The sequence below is a fragment of the Melanaphis sacchari genome, unplaced genomic scaffold, assembly GCF_002803265.2.
Source record: "Melanaphis sacchari strain LSU unplaced genomic scaffold, SCAv2.0 Contig50_pilon_pilon, whole genome shotgun sequence".
Lineage (NCBI taxonomy): Eukaryota > Metazoa > Arthropoda > Insecta > Hemiptera > Aphididae > Melanaphis > Melanaphis sacchari.
The window spans coordinates 30,262-56,460 of NW_020271344.1; the positions used below are offsets into that span (position 1 = coordinate 30,262).

Genomic DNA, 26,199 nt, shown 5'->3' on the forward strand with positions numbered 1-26,199 from the left:
GTTGTTAACAATAAATTAATAAGTAAAATTGTTTGAAAATTTAGTAAAAGATTCTTATTAATTTATTTATAATCCAATAAAAAAAATATTGAAAATGTATTGTCACAATATTTTTTATAAGCATCATCAAAATCTCGAAAATTACAAATTATTTTGTATAGTTAGACAAAAGAATAAAGGATACGCAACTTAATTCAAATATTTTATTTTTATGTAAGTAATAAATTTGATAAAGGTAATAATTTTGTCAATTTTGAAGATAAATACTTAAACCTAACAAAAGTCTGAACTAGTGGAATATGGTGGTAATGAAAACATTTCCGGACGAAAATCTTCCAAGGAGTTCAATACATACGTAGCGTTGGCGCTCGACATGTTATGCCATACTGACAATATAGGATCAGGTATCATGATCACTTGCATACCAGCCGCTGAAGCCGCAGTCACTCCATTTGGTGAGTTATCAAACACCAGAAACTATTTAATTTTTATAATTTATTATATATATACTTATGTAAAATGAATGTATCAGGGAGATAATTTAATATTAGATTATTATCAAATTATTTCACTAAATCAGTTCTAATATGTTTAAAAAAAAAGGATTTTTTCAAAAAATGTTATGAGATTAAAATTACTTTAAAATTAAATTTTATATAAAATGTATTTTAAAGTATTTTTGTATAAAATGAATTGAAAAATAACATTTAAAAAAAAAGTATTCTTGAATTTTGAAGAAGCCATAATTGCACAGGTAAATGATAATAGTGAATAATCAACATGAATAATTAGATGTTTATTTTTCCGATTTTTGACGGCAGGAATAGGAAGATATAAGGAAATCATATTATGTAAATTATAGAGCTTTAAAAAATTGATTTATGATTCCTAAATATAAAATGTTCTTGTTATCCCGATTATACCAAAAATTAAATCACAAAGTAATTCGTATGGAGTCTTGGATGAGATACAAACTAAAAAACATCAATTATTATACCTCACTGTTCATAGGATTCCCCGGAAATCTGGAAGCACATACTTTAAATATGTCTGGTGCTGGCTTGCCGTTTTTTACTTCTGGGTCAGAAGAACCTGTGACTACGTGATGGAATACTGAAAATATATCTTTCAAGTGATCAGTTTTCAATCGGTAACTATCCTCTGAGCAACTTGTTGCCACCGCCATAGGAATTTTCTGTTGATGGAAATGCTCCAAAAGGTCTTCAACTCCTAAAGAGTTAACAAATATTAAATATTATTTTATATCAAACATGCACGTAAAATAAATGATATTTATATTATAATTTAACAATATAGTTAAAATTTAAAATAAATTATAGTGTGTTCTTATCCATTAACAATTCCTTCTTTAAATATTATTGTATAGGTTTGATTAAGTAATCATTTGTATAGAATAGATAACTATTAAAAAAAATGTTATAAATAGATACCTAAAGTCACAGCTCACATTTGTTAGACGTATTATAATTACTTTTTTTATGGTTATTGTGGTTTAATAACGAGGTTTTCTTTTCACTGTGTTGTTTAAGTGTAACATATTATTATTATCATTATTATTTTATTATAATTTTCGATAACGAGTGGAATTACGTGATTAATTAACTGTTGAAGTTTTTAAATCATAGATATAGATCAATATGATACCTATAACTACTGTAGCACGATCATCATGATTTAAAATTATTTATATATTTATTATATTTATAAATAATATGAATATTTTATAATTGTATGGTATGTAGAATAGAAATAATATTAAGTGGTAATGACATCAAAACAAGATCGAAAATAGAAAAAAGAATAATAAACAGTGCTAAGTTAACAAATATGGTGCCTAGGGCATATTTTATCATTTCTCCCTGTATTACCCTTCTGGTCACAAAATATATAAAAATAACCACATTTTTAAGGTTTTTAAATAATATCTATTTATATTTTTTGTTATATGTATACATTTTATTAATAATATAATATTAAGTATAATATACATTCAAATATATTATGTCATAAAATCGGCACAACTTAATTTATTGTATTCGCTTTACATTCAGTAAAAAAAAACATTTGGTGTTTAATAAACTTATCTATTGGTAATCAATAATCTAAACATATTTTAATGATTTTATACTTTAAAAATAGTTATGTACTCACTACTCACCATACATGAGTTTTGCGTTTTTTAGTGTTTTTTCTTCCTCGTCGCGAACTTTTTGTATTAATTCTTCGTGTGTCAAATTAAGTTGCAATGTGTTGATTATATAATTAGCAATATCCATTTCTTGTTTTCCAAGAATTTTTAAACTCAAATCATCGGGAAATACTTTACCATAACCATTGGCGATTCTTGTAAACATTTTTCTATGAATCCTCTCCGTATCTAAAATGCGATAGTGTAGCATTAAATAGGCACAAAAAAAAACACTATCACAGTAAATTAAACAAAAACATACCCATTTGTGTAAAACTTACTTTTTAACGAAAAAATAAAAATATTTCTCTTATTATATAAAATTACAAGTGTTTTAATTCATATTTTTTTTATCAAAGTTTTCTCTTCGATCTCTATAGCATAATAAAAATATTAATTACCATTTTCAGAATGATATGAATTTATACTATAATTTATTATACTTAGCTAACAAAAAATATTTCTATCAACGTTCAAGATTTAAATATCACCAATAACAACGACCTCTATTTCAATTTTAAAATTTTGAATGTAATTAATTTTACAGTAAATTATACTATTCATAATTACTTCTTCGGACGAAATATTACAATAAATTAGTTAACACTAATTGTTAACCTAACCATTGTTCCAGTAGAAGCTTTCGAGTATATTTCCATAAAGAAAGATGGGAATATTATTCAGACGTCATACCCACAACTAAAACTTGATATTCGTTGCTTTCAGAATACCAATTGTCATTTCATTATTCAATGTGATTTTTTAAGTTAAGGCAAATGTCCGATCTACTAATCAATGCAGTTGTTGCCTACGTTTTGAACATACTCAAAAAATAATTTCGTGGTGATCCAAGATGTAACGACTACAATAAAGACAAAAAATGTTTTCCCATCCATTAAAGTCACCAACGACTGACTTGTTTGTTTCTTCTGCAATTTGTCACATTTAGTCACGGATCGCAGTTGCCGAGAATAGTCTACTCAAAAGAAATTTAAAAAAAATCATGGATTCTGAAAATATCTCTTATAAAGATGATCTCATTTTTAAGAAAAATAACTGTTGTACTTCTGATATAAATACTAATTAACACACCTCCTATTTCCAAAATTATGAAATCCAACAGTGATAGGCCAACACCTCTCTTCACGATCATAAATTGGCAATTTTTTAGCTTAAATGAAAACCACCACTTTTTCCACTCTGGAAAAATAGAATATAAATTATTCCCATCTCTCAATATACAAAATAAAATTTCCTTACCAGTAAAAACATACAAGTTAATAATAGTTGTAAGTTAACAACTAAATTAACTGCCAAACCAAGACCACACCTTTGAAAGCAATCCAGTCATGTTTTGCATGCTAAACACTTACTCGTATTTAATATACCTTAAAATTTCCTAATATTCATTATCACCATACTTAAAAAATAACTTAACCAATATTGAATATATTGAATTTGCTATTTATATCGTGTTTTTTTTTTTGTTTTTTATTGTATGCTGGTTTTGTTATTTACGATTTTCTTATTTTTATTGTAGTATTCTATATTTTATACTAGTAACTTATAATTTCCTTAGTAATCAGAATCATGATTATAATTTATTTGTTATAAAGTATATTATATTATTATTATTTATTTAATTTTTGTAAAATAGAATTTTTTATTATTTAGGTATTTATGTAGCCATGTAAGTAGTAAATAGAAACTGTTATTGATTGTTTGTTATTTATTATTTTGTTATTCATTAGTACTTACTCGTACTATATTAAATTATAACCAAAAATACAATAATAATAATATATAAATAAGTTGTTCTTAATTTTAAATATTTTTAAATTAGACAGTCAGCTAATAAGGGTACTAACACTATGCTTAGTTGCGGTAGTCAACTATTTGTAATAATTTCACCTACATAGCTATATTATTAATCATTAAATGTACTAGTATATTGTACGACTCAATAGTCAAGTTAATTTTATAAATAATTTATAAGCATTTTACTCACCTAATAGCGTTCCATCCAAACCAAAAATGACGTGTGTCACAGGTTTAAATATCGGTATATTCATTATCGGAAAGTTCGAATGTCTATCACATGATGTGATGATGTATATAAGTACCTATAATTTTACGCTTAAGTTTCTAACACGAAATAATATACTATGGTGTCTACACGTCAAGGTGTGTCAGAGTAAGATGTCTTTGCTGTTTAAAACATGAATTTGGGTAGGTATTGGATACGGAACAAGATAACTGAAAGTTGCTAAGCCAATCAGCCGTGTACGATCTCTCGTTATTTTATATTCCCGCAACTTTTTAAATATTAATTATTTCTAAAAAATTGTTTCTATAATTTATATAATTTCTATATATATAATATATAGGTACAGACAGGGCTAGACTGGACTGGCGAGATACCGGGAATTTTCCGGTAGACCGCTTGTACCAGTAGGGACGTTTTTTTTTAGGTTTATCGATTAAGACTATCATTCTGTCGACAGACAGACACATTTTCTAATGCCATTGTATAATAAAATTGTCCAGTGGTGACTCGTAACTGTCAGACATGGGTATGCGACAAAATATTAAAGAAATTCCTTAAAAAAAATATATAATAACTTCAGTATTCAGAACGATGTAGTGTGCTCTTTAATATAAGTAATACGTAACAAATAACAATTTAGTTTATAATATTCTTAAATTAACACTGTACTCTGAATATAATATACGTAAAATAGATATGAAAAAATGTATAAATTGTCAAAAATAGATGCTTGTGTGCTGTATCATATTGTCTTCGTTAATCGGTCAATTCATTGAGTCAAGATCATTTGGAATCATTTATGCTTATATCAGCTGAATCTGATATTTTAATAGCGTTGAATAATGAAATCATAATCAACACAATTGCGCATAAGATCTCAAACCTTAACAAATTGCTTAATATGTATAAATATAATTATCGAGTCTAACATATTATGTATTTTAAATAAAAATGATAACATTTCTTTGTACTAACCAATTTTTAATAATAATTTTAAGTGTTCAAATTGGTTCTCAAAATAATATACTATCATTTTATGTGAAAATATGTTTTTTAAGGTTGTTTTTATAGGTTTTCCTAAGTGAGTCAATTAATTTTTATTTTCCCGGTAGACATTTTTGAACCAGTCCTGGGACAGACTACAGAATAGTAATAAACATAATATATTCTTTGTTTAATACGAAATAAAGTTTTTTTGATAATTATTTTAAATTAGAATTTTTTATTATTTTATCGTGGATGTTAAGTATTTTAAAACCTATATATTTCTAGAAAATTTAATTTTGGGTGTCTAAAATTTAAGATTTGACAAAATTTCACTTACATTTACTATTTAAGCTTAAAATATCAATTTTTCATCTAACTAGATTTATATTTTAATGTATTTCAAAAAAAAAAAAAAATAACGGTAAATAGTTTACGATGCTCATATGTTTTTATGTTTTGCACTTTCTCTACATGGTATAGTTTTTAAAATATTTTTAATTGCTTTGAACTATTTATAGACATTTTACTATTTTTTTTTTACAAATATCAATTAAAATCTTTTTGCTTGATTCAAAAAATTTGAAAATTTTATGCAAGGTTCTTTATAAATTTATTATTAGATAAAGACATTTAAAACATTAAAGTTACATATAAGCACGATTTTTTGCTATAATCATTTTTTGAAATTCAAATGTTTGCTAACTTTTCTAAATCCATTAAAATATTCATATAATTTTAAAGTTAAAAATGTATGAAATGTTCCACTTAAATAGCCAACACTCGAAAATTAAATACAGGTCCTTTATAAGTATATATACACATAATTTTTTTTATGGGAATTTGAAGTTAAAATTTGGATGAAATAATATTTTTATACAATTATACCAAGAACAACGATTTTAGTTATATGTTTATCATTTAAAAATATTATTCGTGAGTACTTGAAAATTTTTAACATATCTATATATTTACTATTTATATTTTAAAAGCAAATGTTCAAATGCAATGTTTGTATTATATTAATATGTTGTAAAATAAATTTCTTTAGTAACAATATAAATTAATATAGCTAAATAGGCAGACCTATAGGTGTCAGCTCAGAATTTTTTTCATGTGCAATAATTTTTTATTGAATTCAAATTTGACACGTACATAAATACATTACATTATTTTACTATATGATGAAATACATTTGACACTTACTGTACAACGCTCAGTTACCTCCTTTAAACTAATCAACGTTTATTTAATAAATATATTAAACTGGTTATGTAGATATCTTAACTTAAAAGTTAAAATTAATTTAACTCTAAGAGAACCTATATTAAAAATATAAATTATTTGAACATTAAATATTTCAAGCGATTGTAAGTATGTATTTACAAGTATTTATGTAGATACACATAATTGTTGTTTAGACTTTATACAGAATAAATAAGAATACAAGATTTATACATTAAGTTCATGATTTAATTTTTTTTTTTTTTTTTTTGTATAATTTTTCGTGTTGTATTATAGCATTCTCATGAATTGAAATATAAGGCTTTATATTTTATAATGTCCATTAATTTTCCTTAATTTTTTTTTTAATCAAATCGTTAAACGCTATTATACCTCATAAAAATAAATAGTTGATTTCATTAGTTTTAATTGTTTTTGGCATATTTTAAGTTATCACAGAGTTCTGGCTCATCATTTAACATACTTGTAAAATGTTGTAGAAACTAACCAAAGCTGTTGTCAGTTAGATCCATAGACCTTATACTCAGAGTATAAGGTCTATGGTTAGATCTAAAAAATAATTCAAGATGACAAGTCGAGCACGATAGTATTCACAGAAAAGCTGGTTCAATCTTCAATGTAAGTTCTGTATATAAGCAAAATCATTAATACAGACTTTTGAATTTAATAACTTTTTAATATAACAAATTATTATTTAAATTAAATTATACTATATAGATATCTATATATCAACAAAAATTAACAGCTTTTGTATGCTTAAACTTAATAAATAAAAAATAATAAGTCATTTTCTTAAGAAAAAAAAAAACCAAAAAGAAAAAATAGACTAATAGTAAAGTAGTCAATTAAATGATGGTAAACCAAATGCTTCTGGAACAAAATCTTCTATGCTGCCTAATACTACAGTTGCTTCAGTACACAAATCTTTTGATAATAAATTATCTGGTATCATAACTGCTTGCATGCCTGCTTCCTTAGCTCCACGAACCCCATTAGGAGAATCCTCAAAAACTAAACACTGAAAATAAAATCACTGGATTAATGAGATTTTAAGTTATTAATAAATATCATGTGTATGAGTAGATACCTTATTTGGATGTGGTTTATCAGGAAATCTAGAGGCACACGTGAGAAATATATCTGGTGCAGGTTTTCCATTTTTTACCTCTGGATCAGATCCTCCAGTGACAACATGATTAAAAAGAGAAAACAATGATTTATGACGAGAAGTTTTTAAGTCAAAACTTTTTTTAGTGCTGCTAGTTGCTATAGCAAATGGTACTTTGTTTTTGTCAAGATGATGCACAAGCCGATCTACACCTGAAATTAATTAATTAATAATTTAATAATAGTAATAATATCATGCTTAAATATGGTAAATTGGTACGAATTTAGGCAACAAAAAAAATAATATAGACAATTTAACTTTTTAGATATAAATTTAAAATTCATATTTTAAAGATTTTTTTGGTGAATAGGAAATCTATTTTATAAACCTGGTAGTATAGCAACGTCAGATAAAACTTTATTTTCAATTGCATGAACCATAATAATGAACTCTTCAATTGATATTGGCAAATTTAATTCATTCACTACCATCTTGGCTCCGTCCAATTCTGGTGCACCTAACACCCTGTAACGTAAATCAAGATTGTAGGTCTTACCAAATTTAGATGCCACTTCTGCTACAGATTTCTCATGTATTTTTTCAGTGTCTATATTTACATAATAGCAATATATATAGTTGATTATTAAAAAATTAAATGTAATATTAATATAATCAATTACCTAGAAGTACACCATCCATATCAAAAATGACATGAGACACAGGATGTAATTTCTTGGTAGTAAATGAACGACTAACATTTTTAACAATTTGAGTAATTTTTATAGGTAGTCCTGAAATGTATTTAATTATTATTATACTAAATCCAATTAGTTAGTATGATAAACTTACTCATTTTTCTATGAAAGTTTAAAAGAAATTTATTCAAAGCAAAATATTATATAATCAAATTATTTATTTATCAGTTACAGTGATAAGACTAGATTGTTAACAAACAGCTGTTTAATATAAGTCACTAAAAACATAAGTTATAATTTAAATAATTTTAAATAATAAATATTAAAAATTCTATTTTGTTTACTAAAAATAATAATATTATTAAACACAGTTTGTTTTATGAATTTTTCAATTTGGACTATCATGGAAATGGAGGTAGTCCAAAATCTTCAGGCTTAAAGTCCAACAATGAAGATATCACTTGAGTAGCATGAGAAGTCATTTCTATAGGAATTATTTTATCTGGAACCATAACAGTTTGCATACCAGCAGACCTTGCACCCGTCACCCCATTTGGAGCATCTTCAAATACTAAACACTGTAATTATTAGAATAAATATTTATGAGTATTATGAAGCTAAACATGGTAATAAAGTATTAGAACAAACACCAAAGAATAATATACTTTTTGTGGTAGAGGTTTATCATCAAATCGTGAAGCACACACTAGGAATATGTCTGGAGCTGGTTTTCCCTGTTTGACTTCTGAATCTGCACTACCAAGTACAATGTGATGGAATTTTGAAAAAATGTGTTGATAGTTTGCTGTTTTTATTTTGAAAGTATCTTTACCACTACTTGTGGCCACAGCTATTGGCACATTGTTGGTGTATAAATGATCAATTAACCTTTCAGCTCCTGAAAACAAGCTTTACATTACCGGTAAACAATAAATCATACACAAATTAGACTCAAACCTGGTAAAAATGGAACATTTTCCATTTTTTTTATCTGATTTTCATAGAATTCAGCAAGAAGATCAACAGGACTTATGTCCATTTCCAATTCTTTTATTATGATCGTAGCCGTATTAATTGGTATCGTGCCCATAACTTTGACTCGTAAATCATTAGGGTAGTCCTTGCCATGATTTTTCAGTACTTCAGTAATGCTGGACAAGTATACTTTCTCCGTGTCTGAAAAGCAAAATCGACAACATCATTACTTTATACAATGATATTTCTTATAATAAATTATTCTTTTAACTTCTAGGACAATATAAAGATACACAAAAACATTTTTAAAACGCTCATACAATTGAAATTATTAGATAGGTAAATTACTTACCTAAAAGCAAACCGTCCATGTCGAATATGACATGAGTCACAGGCGTATACTTGGACATGTTATTATTTCGATTTTCGGCGTTGCACTTTCGACCCACTCGGACAACGAAATAAATAAATAAATATATAATATATTAAAGTACTTTAAGAAGAAAATTACGAACTCCTCGAAGACGTATTAATTGGTACGTATTGGTAATCAAAATTATTTAAATTTATTACTATTCGATTTGTCTATTTATATTCGCTAGAATCACACGCCCAAAACCACTGCCGGTAAGTTAGAAATTTTTACACTCGCCTAACGCTACACTATTATATTATCATATTACAGCTACTGTAGACTGTAGTACAATCTATAGTCTATACACTGTTGTATAGTGTATACATAGAACTCGGCACTCGACATTCGACAATAGTCATTAGTCCGTATGTCGTGTGGTGGCGCTGCTCTATTTCATTTTCGTATTTTTGTCCTAACCCGATAATCGTTATCATAAATATTATCAATGATATTATAATTATAAACACAATCCTAACTTCGCTGTCTGAACAGTCTGATATCTGATATAATATCATAATATTATGTTGTGTAATATTTATTTATTATTATATAAAATATAAAACTTTGATAATTATATTAGTGTTATACATATAAATATATAATATATATATATATATAAGTATGGTTGATTACCCCCAATCGGCTATCATAATGGCTCGCCTTATGAATTTATGATACGCCACGCAGACACGCAGTACACAAGTACAGAAACGGTCTCGTAAACATGCTTACAATCATTATAAATTATCTACTTTGTTTATGCACACAACAGTCAACAATGTTATAGGTACTTATAAATCTATGGCCTATGGGTAATGATGCTTTGCAGCACAGCACTAGAGTCTAGAGTACCTACATTTATGGCAATGACTTTAGATACATTTATTTATCATGATCGCATTTTAAGAAGTTCGTCGATTTAAAATAAAACTAAAAATATTAAAAAAACAAAAATTACCCGTGATGAGTGAAACAATTAATTACGTGACTACGTCAATTGAGTCGCGAACCGAACCCGGTTATTAATAACAATTAAAAATATTATAATAATATATTGATATGTGAAATTGTAAATAGCACACAGTAATTGATGTCGATGTAAACGACCTTCTGCTAACTCTATCGTTTCATAACACATAACACGTTGTTATTGTGACAATAATAAGTAGGTATAAGTGTATAACCTAGGGTGATCATATTTCAAAAAATAAAAACTGGATAAAAATAATAATCATAATATTTATTATATTATATTTTTGTTGATTTTGAACTGTACTAAAATATGATTTTTAAATTATTAAAAATTAAAATTTAGACTCATAAAAACATGATTTAAAAAAAAAAAATTATATGGTTAAATTAAATTAATACTTTTTAAAATTTCCTTTAATCATATATATTACATTAAAAAAAAAAAATGTAAATTGTAGATACGGTACTATTAGTCTATTATAATACAAACATTTCAAAATATATGTGATTGCCGATAGGTCATAAGACGACGCAATATAGATTAATAAAATATTTATTTATTAATAATAAAAAAATTATTATAATTATTAGCATTTTATAAGGAACAGGTTGCGGCTAGTTGGTAAATATAATAGGTAGGTACTATTATACTTATACGTACGGTTACGTCACCCGCGTCACCGACAACAATGTAATTCAGCAATAATAAAATTATAGTAAGAACAAAAATCCAAAAATACTACTGAAAAGTATAGATTCTTATATTATTTTATTCAATAATGTCATACAAAAATATAGTAGTAAAAGAACGATTTTTTTACAAAATCAATTTCAAAAGTTATAAATTATAACAGCAAGGCAAAAACGGGATTAATACTGGATGGACTTGAAATTTGAAAATATGAGACAAAAAGCGTCTTGAAAAAAGATTGTCAGATCAACAGGACACAAAGTTAAAATAAAGAACAATTCTGTATAAAACAGGACGTATGGTCAGAGGTCATCCTAGTATAACCCTACATGTATAAGGTGATCAATTTAAGTATATAAATATAATCATCTACAAGACTACGCTTTAAATTCTTTGTTTCAGTCTTAAATTTTTTGAAAATATTTTTTTTACATAATATTTAAAAAAAAATAATTATATTTTTCTATACATTTTTTTTATCGTTGTCATTTTTCAATTTTTACTTTTCGTAAGAATATACTTTTTTAATTTCATACCCCAAGCAAATTAATTTGCACTAATTCGATTAAGAAAAATCGATTTTTGAACAAGTAATCAATTATAGTTATAAAGGGCTCCGCGTTCACACAAAACAGTCCAGAAGCGACACGCTGCGTGTAGCGAATTCAAAAATAAATCATACTGTGTTTAGATATTATTCCGTATTCGCCATAATAATGCAATTTGCATTTTACAATACAGTGCACTACATGCATTATCTTGAATCATGGCAGTAACTAGTAACTGTTAATATTTACAGCTCAGTTATAAATTATAACTTATAAGTAATAAGTAGTGGCTCAACTAGCTTAATTGTTTTTTTGGGGGGGACTGAAGTCCCACATTTTTTGTGACTGACACCGAATAAAATGATGGTAACTTTATAACACAGTGTTGCTACTAACCAATAAAAAAAAAAACAAGACGTATTTTTTTATAAAAAAATCAGTATTTACTATTTTTCATGAACAAAACAATTTTAAAAGTGTTGAACATTTTTGGGGTCTAAGTCCCCCCAAGTCCCCTTCCTATTTGCGCCACTGGTAATAAGTATACATAAATAAAATTTTATATGAGTGTTGTAAGTACTAGACAGTAAAATACTAGAATGGCGCGGGTATCCAAAAAAATGTTATTTTACTTCTCTGCTCATCTAAATTTTAAATACTTATAAATTATAACTATGGTCATATTTATGACATGTGGGACATTTGCATTTGTCCCACTCGAGTTTCCCACCGACAACGGGCAAACAAAATTAGTTATGTTTGTAAATATGCATTTTTTACTCAGCAATACTGAATAATATATTAACAAGTTTTTAAAACAGAAAGCGAAAAAATATTTGTAGATAAAATTAGAACTTTGATAAAATTAGACTGAAAAAAATTAGTTCTATAAAAGTATTATTAAAATCAAAAATATAGTTGTTTTTTAAGAAAATGTTAATTTTTTTAGTTTGTGAAATTATAATATAAATATTATGTTATTAAGCGTTGGTATTTAAAAATGTATAGCGTTCTTGTAGATATATTAAATTATTATGTTTAAACTAATATTATATGTTCTATTTTATTAATTAATTTGGGGATCTATCATTTAAATTTTTTTACTGGGTCTATGAATTGGTAAATCACGTATTAGTAATAAGTAATTTAATTGTATTAATTTCTCTGATGTATGTATCGAAGTACTACCATTGATTATAGAATAGTCTATTCTATAATCAATGGTACTACGTAAAATATTCTGTTTCGAAATATGAAATTAAAAATACATTTATCGCTTTTTTCAAAATCCAAAATATGTATTCATACAAAAAAATGTTGTTTTTCAATGATATCAAATTATATTTTTTTTAAAGTTACGACTTTTGGAATATTAGTAGAAAACCTTTAAATGAATCACCTTGTATACTATCATCTACATACATACAATACAACATATATATAAAAATATATAATAGCGATTTTTCTATAAATTATAATTCATCAAAATATAGTATAATTTTGATTCGTTCTAAAATCTATAAATATATAATAATATTATGCTCTACACAATAAATCACCATAGTGGCGTAACTAGGGCCATTTTATGGTTGATGATATGTATATTTCATAATTGTTACAAATAACATACCTCATAATTTATAATAAATTACAAATTATACTAAGCTTTTTATTTTTATAGTAATATTTTTGATATCCTTAATAATAATGTAAAAAAAGGTCTGCGAGATGATATATCATCATGATTCATGATATAACTCCCTGTAGTTATGCTATACTGATTTACCGTGGAAACTCACATTAATGTTTTAATTTTATAACAAATTTATTCAAGTAATGATTTTTGGAATTTTTAAATTTACTAATGACTTTATTTTAAAAATCTTGTGATTTGTATACTACTTAAGGAGTGTAAAAGTGGCAATATAAACTTCTGTTTTTAAATAATAATCCCAACAAAGACACCTTGCTCCACTCCACATCCACGACAATCCTCCACGAAGACTCAAAATAAAATGGATCAGAGACCTTCTCCATTAAAAACTATTTTCTCCTAAAAAAAAATACCCTTAAGTAGGTAGCTCCATTATGAACTCTCCTACATCGCGCATCTTTCAAGATATGTAAACCACCTACATCATTAATACTTGTTGTGCAAAATGTTGTATAGTTGTATATTTATTTTTCCTAATAAAAAAAAAAATAAATAAATAATAATAATCCCCTTTTTTTATTTTAAAACTACACGTTCAAATGTTGGTTTTGATTCATCAACATTTTCCGCTTAATTGCTTACGGTAGAAAAGGGGATTTGAAAAAATAAAAGTTTGGATCTCCACAGAACACTCTTGAAATAGTGGAAAAAAATCTCAAGAACTTGAGATTAAGGTCATTGAGTAAATTTAAAAGTTCCAAAAATCAAATTTCGAATAACTGCATTATTGAAGAAAAAAAGGGGTGAACGTGGGTAATGAATCACCCTGTATATACTGTATGTAGGCCTAAATGTAAATTTTTACTGTCATCGGCGGGTTTCCTAATCTCCATTTGGCCTTCAACCGGACGCGCTTACCTCAAACGGATCGCCGGCGATTAACGTCCAAAAAACGATCCGTACGGGTTTCACGCGTAATACTAAACAGTAACTAATGGGCAATAGCGTGTTAAGTACAAACGCCGTTCCATAACCAGTTTATAAGGCAAAAAAAAAATGAAACCGTCACGGCCGTATGTCCGCTACGACTGTGGCAGTTTGCGCTGGTACACCAGTATTCTGCCTCCCCACCAACGGACTTGCCCCTCGTCGTCGTCATCGCGTGGTCGTTTTTTTGCGCGCGCCGTTTCTCGACGTGTCTCGTGTCTGTCGTCTGTGGTCGTTTATGCGCACACTGCCGCCGCGTCAGATCGAATAGATTTATTTTGAATTTCGATCCTTTGTCTCCGAAGTTAATCTAAGCCGGTTGGGTCCCCGACGCGGAAATAGCCAAAAACGTGTATTCAAATTGATTTTTTTTTGTGTCATCTCGCCCGGAATGTCGTCGCAAAATTGTATTGGAATAAATTAAAAAAAAAAAAACGCGCGCGAAACTTCGGCAAGAAAACCGGATTTGTATCGTTGGAACGGGAAAAACGCGCAATTCACGTTTGCCACCCTGAGCCACATGTTGATTACGGTGTGTGATAACCGCTGTTGTTGTTTGTACCCGTCCCCGTCGCCACCGCCGCCGACCGTGTTGGAGGACACTCCCAGTTTTGTTGTCCTTTTTCAAAACTTGAAATTTCAGTACGCGTCTTGATGTACCAGTGATTTCTATGGCCAAGTCCAGGAACGGTCTGACGGCCGTTGGCCTGTCGGTTTTGGGAGCGTTTTTGGTCCTGTTGGCGTTCACGACGAAGAGTTGGTTGGTCACGGATGGCAAATTAGAGCACCCAAAATTCGAAAGGATCGGTTAGTATAGCGCGCGCGCACGCTGGCCCGCCCGCACGGTCACGCCCAAATTAGGGGTGCTCATTCAGTTTTTCGCCCTTTTTTAAGTCCCTCCTGTTGACTATAGAATTTTGCCTATCACAAAATAAATTATTCGCAGCAGTGGTGTCCATAAATGCGCCATCTGTGTTGCGAATTTAAAAATATGCGCTCAAAATATCTTTGCTTTTGTTTTAAAATTATTACTAGGTTCTTAATTTTTGCTCTCTTGTAGTTTTGTACCCCATTGAAATAGGTATAAGCTGTAAAAGTCTTAAATTAGGTTATTTTATGATTTTTTTTTTTTTTTTTTGAAATGTAATTGGTAGAATTATGGCTTTTCATGTAATGTTCTTTATTCTGACATACTGATTTCTATCCATTGGGGTCACTGACTTTTTTTTTCAAGCAGTTTTTGTAGTTAAAATTTGTACCCATGAGAAATATTGAGATTTTTTTACACAATAATATTTTTATACATTAAGCAAGTTTTAAATATTAAGAGAATACGATTATGATTTTAGATAATTGTGCTCAGAATAGAATACAAGGCTGTACATTTTTATATTAATCTCATTTTTGTCTCTTGAACTAGATATTGAGTTTTTTCATGTGTATAATATCTACTATCCATGCTTACCTAATTATAATAGTTTGCATTTTCTTAAGTTGTAAGAAACTGATCTACAAAGTAAAAATATCTCAAACAATTTTTTCATTTGATAATGAGGTTATATCAATATAATTTATATTTTTTAAATAATCCACAAGTAGATTTTTAGGTTTATTAAACATTTTGGTAATACTAACCAACTTTTTTCTTTCTTTTTTTTATCAGTACTAATAAATAACTACATTTTAACCAAATATTATTAAATAGTAATTGTTTCAAATAATTTTTTATACCTATTAGTAATTACCTATGATCAAAAATTTAATAAAATTAAGTGTTTAATTATAAATAAAACTTTTTCATATCCATAGGTCTGTGGGTAGTATGTTTTAAAGAATTTGAAGACTCTCATCATTGGTACGACACACAATTCCATAGTTGTTGGTGGGTGTTTGAAGAAGAGTATTATATTATCTATGATATTTTATTCAAAGGTTTGTTTATGATTTAATTTTTTTTTTTTACTTTTTATATGTATTTAATACTTTAATGTGACATTTTAAATTAATATAAATTCTTTTCCTTAGGTTTTTACATTGCTACTCAGTTTTGGTTCTCAGCTTGTGTTCTCTTAACAGTGTTTGGTTTATTCTACACTACACTTTATATGTATTTAAATAGAGCTTATGAACGCTATGTTCAAATTCTATTTACAGCTGGAATACTTTACATAGCTGCTGGTAAAACATAATATCATTGTTGTCTTATATAGCATACTTATTATTTCATAAAAATAATTTTCAGCTATATGCAGTACTATTGCTCTCATAATATTTGGAATAGATGGAGATAGTAGAGTATGGATGCCACATTGGGAACACAATGATATAGGGTGGAGTTACGGAGTAGCAGTCGCAGGAACTATTGCCCTTTATGTCAGTGGAATATTGTATGTAATAGAGGGACGAGCTCACAAGATTAAACGTCAAAAAATGGCTACCCAAAGGGCCAATTACAACTATGACGCAGATGACTTAAAACAATCGTCTCACACTGACATATAATTTTTCAAATTTTTATTTTCAAAACTTCAGCATCTGCACTTTTTCATTAATTTATTCTTAATGATTATGTATGGTGAGCACTTCTAAAACATAGACTCATTGACATTCTTCAAATGTCTGCATGAACTGTTCACTTTGCTTAGAAAACATTTGGTATTTATTTTGGATAACAAATATTATTAAGTATAGTATGAATGAGCACTTATGGATTTTTATTCTTAAGAATGGCTTTATAAAAATAATTTATTACTTCGTCATTTATAAAGTTATTGACAAAATGTAATAAATTATTTATTGATCTTACTTTGATTTAAATGTGCAATTAATATTAAATAAGTCTTTACAACTTATAAATACAAGAATCTCAAGTATTTAATTTAAAATCTATGAATTTCAATAATAATTGTATGAAAAATAATTGATTTTAAATTGTTCGTACAACTAAATGTAATAATTGAGAGTTTTGTAAAAAAAAATGATATAAGTTAATTTATGTATATTTTTTTATAGTTAGGTTAACAATTATCCGTCCATTTAATTATAAGTTAATTTTAGTAACAAGTGCTACACAATTGCAGCAAAATGTTTAACAATATTTTTACATTTTGATATTCATATTAGGTAACTATATTTTATACTATTTTGTTAAATATTTCTTAAAGTTGTTATGGACTAAAATTGTAATACGTAAAAAAAATTATTCTGTGATTGCATAATTATTGTTTATATAATATAAAGATTTAAGTTGTTCGGATTGAATACTTTTCACAATTAGATTTTATGATTGTTTAAAAATGAAACCATGTCGTCTGTTTAGTATAGTAGTTGAGTAGAGTAGTTCGATGAATGAATTAATGCCGTCCATTTTTTTTCGTTTTATGAATTATTATATGTTTAATTAATGTTATAAACTGGTGAATTAGGTACTAGATCTGAATTTAAAAGAAAATAGAAAACTTAAAATTCATTTAATATGATATTTTATTGTCTTACCAACCTTACCATGTATAAATAATAACAAGTTGTAATTTTTTTCGAAATTAAACAATGTAATCTTTTTAATTTTAAGCTTTCTTTTGTTACTAATTAGCATTTTATGTATAAATTCGAGAATGACTATGATTTTCATATTCCTCATACCAAGAGTACATATCATTTGCTTTATTATTAATTTTACAGCTTTTTTTAAATTTATTTGTATTTTTAAAACGTACATACCAATTGATAACAAATATACATATTATAATATATTTTTATACAAATACAATGCGACTTTTGATTCAGTTTCCTTAGTATGTGTATATGACTTAACCGCCAGTTCTAGCGAAGCGCTGTATAATTTATATTCCCTTTCTGATGAAAACGATCGTTTTGTGGACGTTACATTATTATCATACGTTTCACTTGTTTTTCAGTAACACTAAACGTATGTCTTACGACCATCGAAAAATCCTTGGACGCGCTCAGCGGGACGTCGTTGGCATGTACCCTTGGAAAAACTCGACGTGTACACCTATTGTCTATTCAACGACGAAAAATGTATCGATATAGTACAACGCAATAATTAGAATAGTCGTTCTCATGTGGTCGCGTAGGTTTGTGGTTCTCACGCATAATGGTGCGAATACTAGAAGCCACTCGAAATCCGGAGACCTTCCGACGACCTGGGTTAACCGTACTATAGAAAAGTACAGTGTACGGTATAATAATTTTGTTATTTAATGTTCTTCACCAACCACACTTGTCCTCGAGCTGTATCACTCCGTTTGTCTTTCGACGGCGTAATATCGTGTTCAGTGTGTTCATTATACAAAATATGTTAACATAGCTATAAAAGTATATTCGAATAGTTTTAATAGATTTTAGGTCATATTATGTTGTATAACTTCCACGATGACTATAACGTGACCGTGGCCCATTGGAAAGAAGCAATTGTAGCCAGTGATGGGACTTTTCATTAGGTACAGCTATTTATGCGTGTAACATTAAATATGATTAAAGATAAATAATATTTTATAGTATCTATAAAATATAAATACTTATAGGTAGTAATTATTAAACTCAAATCTGTAATTATGTTTTTGACATTACCAATTTTTTGGGTGTTAATCGATTTAAAAATGCGCTAATACAAATACTTATACCTACCTACTCTATATTAAGCTTATTGTATCTTCTTATGTAGAAATACTTTAGAGACTTGTCAATTCTACCGCTAACCGACTACCGAATTTATCAAAAGTCAAAATATGTGGGAAGTACCTAGTCCAACTCTCAATTTCTAAGTTATTTTTTACAATATTTTTTTCCAAATAGTTGTAACATTCGTCATCCATTTATAATAGATTATAACGAGTTTCCAATTTTCAAGTATGCCTTAAGTTCGATTACAAAATATGTTAAGATGTTATAGATCATAATCATCTCGTATTGAAAACATGCTTAAGGTGAATCAGTACTCCTTTTAGGACTTGGTCCATAAAAATAATTCTAGTAATGGTATCCCTTGTACAGTTGTAGGTACGGTTCATTTGGATGGTAAAATTAGTAATTATGTACAGTCAATTGCTAGCTTTTTTCTTCCTTCGTTTAGCTTACTTTTAGAGCAGTGGCGCAAATAGGGGGGGACTTATCCCCCCCAAATTTGTAATAGTCCCCCCAAAAAAACCTAACCATAATTTTATTCTGTGTCAGTCACAAAAAATGTGGGACTTCATCCCCCCAAAACAATTAAGCTAGTTGCACCACTGTTTAGAGATGTCTCTCATATTTTATTGTGTCAAATAATTGTTCTTTTAGTAGCTATTGTATTGTCGTATTGACGATACCAAGTTGGTATATCTATACTAAAAACTATACAATTTGTCAACCCAGATGGCTTGTCTGAGATATTTTAATGAAATGTTAAGAAATCTGCCATTTACTTTTCGTTGATAAAATTTTTTTTATTTGATGAATGATGACATTTTTTATTTATCCATGTTAAAAATGAGTTGTTCAGTTATGTAACTCTTGTACTTAAGTTTAAGGATAAATAGCATATGAAAAATTATTGATCTATCTCGATTCAGAACGACACATCTAAAATTTTCAAACAGTGGGTTCTAAAAAATATTTTTAGCCACATCAGTCAACTACTTAAGTTCATTATGCTTAATAGTTTAATTTTAAGTACAATTGAAAATCATTCTCAGGTAAACGTAATATTTACTGATCTTGAAGACCTTTAGTCACGTTGAACACAAAATCCTCATGGAAGTACTGTTAAAAACTGGTTTTGGTGAACTAATTTTATCATGGTTTAAATCATTTATATCTAGAATAATCTAACAGGTGAAAATTGATGGTAAAAAATCTGTTATTGTTACTTGTTAATATCATAAGTCGGGCTAAGTCAAGGAAAGCACGTATCACCTTTATTATTTGTATTGCTTATTTTAAGGATTTAAAACTTTTTCGTAAAATATATACATTAGTTGATTGTGTAACATTCCAGGTGGAGTTGAATGCTTTTGTTTTATAATTTAATATCATTGACTTACGTTTCAACATACATAAATGTAAGTCCATGTCTTTTGTTAGATGCCCATCTCATATAAAAAATACGTATTCGATTAATAACTCTTGAATTGATGTGGTTACTACTAAAAAAGATCTAGGTATTCTTTTTTATCCGAATCTTCAATTACATAGAAGAAATGTGCTGTAAAGACCCTTCGTAGTTCATACTTTGGAAAACTTGAAACTATCCTCGCTCAAAATAGTACATATACTGCTCTCTTGTTCTGTACATACTGAAATATGCGTCATTTTTTTTTGGAATTCATTTATGGCAACACATGAAGGAATCTCTCACAGATTAACTAAAGCTAGATTATATATCATAAGCTACTTTATTTTAAAAATTGAAAATACCTACCTACTCTACATGATAACCCCATTAACAAATCAGCTTGGACTTGAGTAACTCATTAGCAGATGGAACTATTTATTATTTTTGCAAAAATTGATAGTTGGATACTTTGATGTTCCTCGTCTCCTATCTGAATTAACTTTAAACTTTAAAATTCTTTGTCGTTCTTCAAGATCTTACTTTTCCTTTATCATTAATTTTATAACAATACTATTATGATACGCTTAATCAAGTTGATCGAATGATGCGTTTGGCTGAGTACCCTATACGTTATTTAGATTATTACAAATAATTTTTAAGAATTTTATTGTACACGTTATAGTTTATTAATACACATCTAATTATTCTAATTATTATTTAATGTTATTTTGTCTAGTAAATTAAGTTTAATTTCAGTAAACATTTATATTTGTGTCCAATTGTTTTATTGGTTATTTTATCAGTTAATTAATTAATAAATAAATGAATATTTTAGATTATTATGGTCATCGTCACCTATTCTAGGTATAAAAATATTTTGAAATTTAATTTTAATCGTTTATTTGTTTCTTTATTATAACGAGATGAATTCGTCTAACTATAATTTCATTGTATAGTTTTGTGTGTCCCACTGTTTAATCACTTTTAGTGTTCAGCTAAAACTCATATTTAGTATTTATTTTAGATTCTAAGCGTAGAGACAAATACACCTGACACTTAATATAAGTCAAATTGCGTGATTAGATTATAGGTACATATTATTGCTGTTATATGTCTTTTGTTTGCGAATATTTTTTGTACTACCTACAAGAAAATTACAAATAAGATTAAATGTAAGTATATTACCTACATACATGAAATAAATACTAAATATTAATCCATATCATTTACAATTGTAGATTTTTCGTTTTTGAAAATGTTTCTAATCATTTCGATTCTCATAAGTTATAGATTACCAAGTGGTATACACACTGTCCGTCGTATACTGTATACTGTATAGTAATGTAAAATGTTTATGGTCCCGGAGTGATGTTGCAGTATCGTATTCATCGCATTACAAAACACGATTTGTAGTTGCTACGTCGTCATCGTCGTCGCCGCCGCAATATAATAATTATTATGCGATGACCGTCGTCGTAGTCACTTACTCGCTCGATTAGCATAACGTGAGTATTGGTATTTATTTTGGATGTACAAATACATGTATATTTTGGTTTCAAGTATAAATTTATGTATACCAGTAGGCCGTAGATGTGACGGTGGAGGCGGAGAGCGAATTGGTAAAAATATGCTAAAACTGCTGAAACCGAAACCGTCGCCGTTGCCGTTTGAATCGGCGCGCCCCGCCACGCGAGACCTAGGGCGTGTCGTCCCCTCTCCTCCCAGACATGGATCGTATCTCTGTCGGTCGTTTACCAGATAATATAACTAACAAACAAAACCATTGAAAACACCAAATTCCGAAGAGCCAACGTTCCGTCGTGTCGGTGTACAACTGCCGTCGCGTTCGTCCGTATTTTTTTATTTTTCTACTAATTTTTACATTACTTTTTTCTCATTTTAATGGTCCGTCCAGGTCACTAATTGTGTTTACTGTTTATGTGTTATTAATCGCCTCGTATTCGTGTTTGTCTTTCCGAGTGATGTGATATCGCAACTACGCCTATTTTTCCACAACGAAGACAGGTTTTTCATTTTTGTATCAATAATTCGTTCGGATTTTCAAGTTTCCACCGCAAACGCTGTCCTGATAACTCGCATAGGTAATTATCTAATATAATTTTATTCGGTCTTTTCGTTGTTGACGTAACACAATAATAATTGATACTTTTGATCTGTATTTAATGTTTTGCGTATTTTTAGATTGATTTAAAATACTAAAAAAAAAAAAACATTAACATTGCTTTTCGCACTAATTTAGGTTTGTCTTGTGTTGTGCGTGTGGCATGCCATTAACAGTTTTTGATTAACTCTCATCGTACGTCGCTTACCAGCATGCCAGGGTCGACAGTTTCCAACAATGACCTGAGGTACACCTATGTCATAATCATTAAATTATAACCATAACTATTATACATGTACCTATCATGTTTATTGTTATTGCCCAATGTCTTAAGTAATATGATTTTATGCATATGTCCTCGTTTTAAACTGCACTCCGAACTGCATCTATGATATACAAATGCTAGATGTAGCCAAAATACACTTAGAAGAATTGATTTCTTATGTTTCTTTTGTTGTTTATGATTTACTGTTAATTATATCATTAGTACATATAAAATAATTATGTTGTTATTGTATGCATGTTATTTAAGGTATATTACAAAAAATGTCCATTAAGTAATCACATTATCCATTTATTCTTAAATATATATATATATATATATATTTAGTAAATAAACATAATTTAATTCATATTCTATTATTTTTACACAAAATTATCTAGTTTAAGTACCTTAGAATACTATTTATGGTTAGAACCAACTTAGTTTTTTTCATACATAAATAGTTACTTTTATAATAGCTTAATGCATGTATTTACTTATAAAAATAAAGCATTTTCATACTTGTGATGTATTATATTTATATATTATTTTAATACTATACTATTGTAGGTAAGTTAGTTATTAATGATTAATAATTAACTCAAATTATTCATTTTTAATTTCTATAAAACATAATTTATTTAAAAACCATTCAATTTTTAAAAGTATAACTATAAACAAACTATTTTGTTTTATGTCTTAATAGTTAAAACCTTACTTTATTTATTATAGATAGTTGGATGATAAATAACTATTAACTAAGCATTCAATATTATATAAACTACTTTTTTGGCATACAATATGTATTTAGATCTTTTCACTTTTATTAGGAAATACTTACAATTGCAATTTTAAATCTTTTAAAGAAAAAATATTTTTCTAGTTACTTGAATAGTTGGATATTTACTACCTAAGTATATTTGTACAAAGTACAACATTTATAATTTTATTTTTTATACTATTTATCTTAGGAAAATAAATAAATAACATTTTGCTGTTATTAATTACCCATTAAGAAATAAAAAGTGAATTAACTAAATATATCATAATAATAATTTCTTATAATAAAAATATAAATGCTTTTAAATTTTAATAAGTAGTAACTTAAAATTATATAATAGGTGACTAAACAATTAAACTGATGATTTAATTTATCATAATATAGTTTTATTAATACTAATAAAATCAATTGAATTATGTATTTAAAGACATATTTAAATGGTCATTTAAATGTTTTATAGAATGTATAATCTAATTGAAAAAAAAGTTTAAGTATTTGTAATTATTAAAAGTATATGTTTGATGATAATAATCATTGTTTAGGTACCTATAATATATGAATTATAGCTCATAGGTAGTTATATTTATTTTATTGTTTTATTTTGTTTTGACTTAAATGTTTGTTTTTATAGAATGAAAAAACGTAGTTTGGCTGGTAACGTAGCCCTTGGCTTATACGTTTTGGCTTTAGTTTTTGTGTTCATTTCATTTTTTTCGACCAGTTGGTTAGTCAGTGATGGGAGAATCACGGGTATTTATAAATTTTTTTAAAAATAATTTTAATGTTTCATTGTGTTATATTTTTTAAACTTAAATTTAGGAGCTAAATTAGAAAGTTTTGGACTGTGGACTCATTGTTTTCGCTCATTACCAGATCCTAATGACCCAGCAGAGCGAAGGTTTTTTGTTGGATGCCACTGGATTTTTGACCCTTTCACCAAGGGATATGATGAAATCAAAGGATTTTTGTTACCATGTAATTAAAATATTGTGCCGTTTTTAAACATTTTAAATGATTAATTTGTGTTTTTATAGTTTACATTGTGGCAACTCAGTTCTTTTACACAATTACATTCCTAGGAACATTGGTATCAGCTGTTGGTTCATCAATGTTTCTTTTATGTTGTACACCTGATGAAAAACGTTTTATACAAATAACTTTTGCGCTGGGAATAACATTGATTGTATCTGGTAAATTTAATGTTTATATTGTTATAAATATTCTTAATTTTTTACTATACCAACATATTTTCATTTTATTTTAGGTGTTTGTGCTGCAATAGCAGTGTTAATATTTGCTTTGTTTGCTAACCGACCAGGTTGGATGCCTGGCCATGACAACAACTTCTTTGGTTGGGCATTTGGCGTGGCTATTGCAAGTTTCTTTGCTTTACTTGCATCTGGAGCATTTTATTTGGTAGAAACAAATATACAAGTGAAGAAAAGGAAATATCTGAAAGAATCACAAACTAAATTTGACATGGAGTCTAAAGGATAAGATGAAATTTATTTTTCACTTAAAAATTTAAAATATTTCCAATTTAGACCATTAAGATATGTTTTTGATAGTAACCTTTTGTATTAAATTTTATGATTTCCAAAATCTGATAGCAACTTATTTTTATGAAACTAATAATCTCATTTTTATTTAAATGAACACTATTACTTATACTATTTTAAATTATTGATTTATTTATTTGTGATAAAATGTGAGTTAATACAATTTTGACTGTTGTATGAAACCGACTCCGTCCATTTATAACGAATATTATTGCGATAATATTATTTATTTAAAATTATACACTTTATTTAGTTTTAATTTTTCAATATCTCAGATCTGTATCATATAGGTGTTAGAAATAAAAAAAAATATTGTAATTTTAAGATGTTATATTATATACATTTTTTTTCTTTAAACAAGCCTGTATTTAATGTAGCTAAATACTTGCATTATTAAAATATTTAGTTTTAAGGAAATCCTGTGCTACAGTTACAGGATTCATCACTGTAAGGGATGAACACCATTAATTTTCATTTTTCTTATGCAATCTAATTTTTTAAGATTTATACTTGGTTGATATTTTATTTTTTTTTATTTTATCCTAGAAACTAGATGCATTGGGATTTTATTACATTAGTTTTATATTATTTATTACCAAATCACTGCACATTGATTCTATGTTAAATATTCTTTTTATTCTTTTACAATTATTGATTATTAAAAAAAATATATAATTTCTTATTTATAAAACGCCAAATATGTATATTATTTATTTTTAAGAATATTATCAACAATAGAATTATTTTCAAACAATAAACCTAAAATAGCTAATTTAGCTATCACTAATAAGTAATTACTAAAAAATTTTCAAAATAAAATGAGAAGTGTTTAAATTATTCAAATTTTTAATAATGTTTTAATTGCTAATACAGTATCAAAGGTTGTTTTA

The 26,199-nt window shown here is 27.4% G+C and overlaps 5 protein-coding genes across 7 annotated transcripts; 2 read left to right on the forward strand and 3 right to left on the reverse strand.

The window, feature by feature from the left end:
- Window positions 1–258: 258 nt before the first annotated feature.
- LOC112599349 (probable pseudouridine-5'-phosphatase) lies at window positions 259–4,289 on the reverse strand. Its single transcript, XM_025346219.1, has 4 exons — window positions 4,218–4,289; window positions 2,180–2,398; window positions 998–1,230; window positions 259–477 (listed from the first exon to the last, which is right to left on the reverse strand). The coding sequence occupies exons 1-4, from the start codon at window positions 4,279–4,281 to the stop codon at window positions 274–276; spliced, it is 720 nt and encodes a 239-aa protein (XP_025202004.1). The 5' UTR covers window positions 4,282–4,289; the 3' UTR covers window positions 259–273.
- A 2,944-nt stretch (window positions 4,290–7,233) lies between these two features.
- On the reverse strand, window positions 7,234–8,535 carry LOC112599348 (pseudouridine-5'-phosphatase-like). 2 transcript variants are annotated; one of them, XM_025346218.1, is made up of 5 exons: window positions 8,443–8,535; window positions 8,274–8,384; window positions 8,150–8,200; window positions 7,573–7,805; window positions 7,234–7,503 (listed from the first exon to the last, which is right to left on the reverse strand). In XM_025346218.1, the coding sequence occupies exons 1-5, from the start codon at window positions 8,444–8,446 to the stop codon at window positions 7,327–7,329; spliced, it is 576 nt and encodes a 191-aa protein (XP_025202003.1). In that variant the 5' UTR covers window positions 8,447–8,535; the 3' UTR covers window positions 7,234–7,326. The 2 variants fall into 2 exon arrangements, with proteins under 2 accessions (XP_025202003.1, XP_025202002.1); XM_025346217.1 differs by having other exon boundaries at window positions 7,982–8,200; window positions 8,443–8,534.
- On the reverse strand, window positions 8,489–10,050 carry LOC112599351 (probable pseudouridine-5'-phosphatase). The gene is made up of 4 exons (XM_025346223.1): window positions 9,616–10,050; window positions 9,246–9,464; window positions 8,954–9,186; window positions 8,489–8,866 (listed from the first exon to the last, which is right to left on the reverse strand). The coding sequence occupies exons 1-4, from the start codon at window positions 9,671–9,673 to the stop codon at window positions 8,690–8,692; spliced, it is 687 nt and encodes a 228-aa protein (XP_025202008.1). The 5' UTR covers window positions 9,674–10,050; the 3' UTR covers window positions 8,489–8,689.
- A 4,653-nt stretch (window positions 10,051–14,703) lies between these two features.
- Window positions 14,704–17,256, forward strand: LOC112599352. Its single transcript, XM_025346224.1, has 4 exons — window positions 14,704–15,337; window positions 16,340–16,462; window positions 16,556–16,708; window positions 16,773–17,256. The coding sequence occupies exons 1-4, from the start codon at window positions 15,202–15,204 to the stop codon at window positions 17,030–17,032; spliced, it is 672 nt and encodes a 223-aa protein (XP_025202009.1). The 5' UTR covers window positions 14,704–15,201; the 3' UTR covers window positions 17,033–17,256.
- A 5,338-nt stretch (window positions 17,257–22,594) lies between these two features.
- Window positions 22,595–25,400, forward strand: LOC112599350. 2 transcript variants are annotated; one of them, XM_025346221.1, is made up of 6 exons: window positions 22,595–22,687; window positions 22,846–22,954; window positions 24,382–24,500; window positions 24,570–24,725; window positions 24,785–24,940; window positions 25,015–25,400. In XM_025346221.1, the coding sequence occupies exons 2-6, from the start codon at window positions 22,920–22,922 to the stop codon at window positions 25,245–25,247; spliced, it is 699 nt and encodes a 232-aa protein (XP_025202006.1). In that variant the 5' UTR covers window positions 22,595–22,687; window positions 22,846–22,919; the 3' UTR covers window positions 25,248–25,400. The 2 variants fall into 2 exon arrangements, with proteins under 2 accessions (XP_025202006.1, XP_025202007.1); XM_025346222.1 differs by lacking the exon at window positions 22,846–22,954 and having other exon boundaries at window positions 22,604–22,687.
- Window positions 25,401–26,199: the final 799 nt, after the last annotated feature.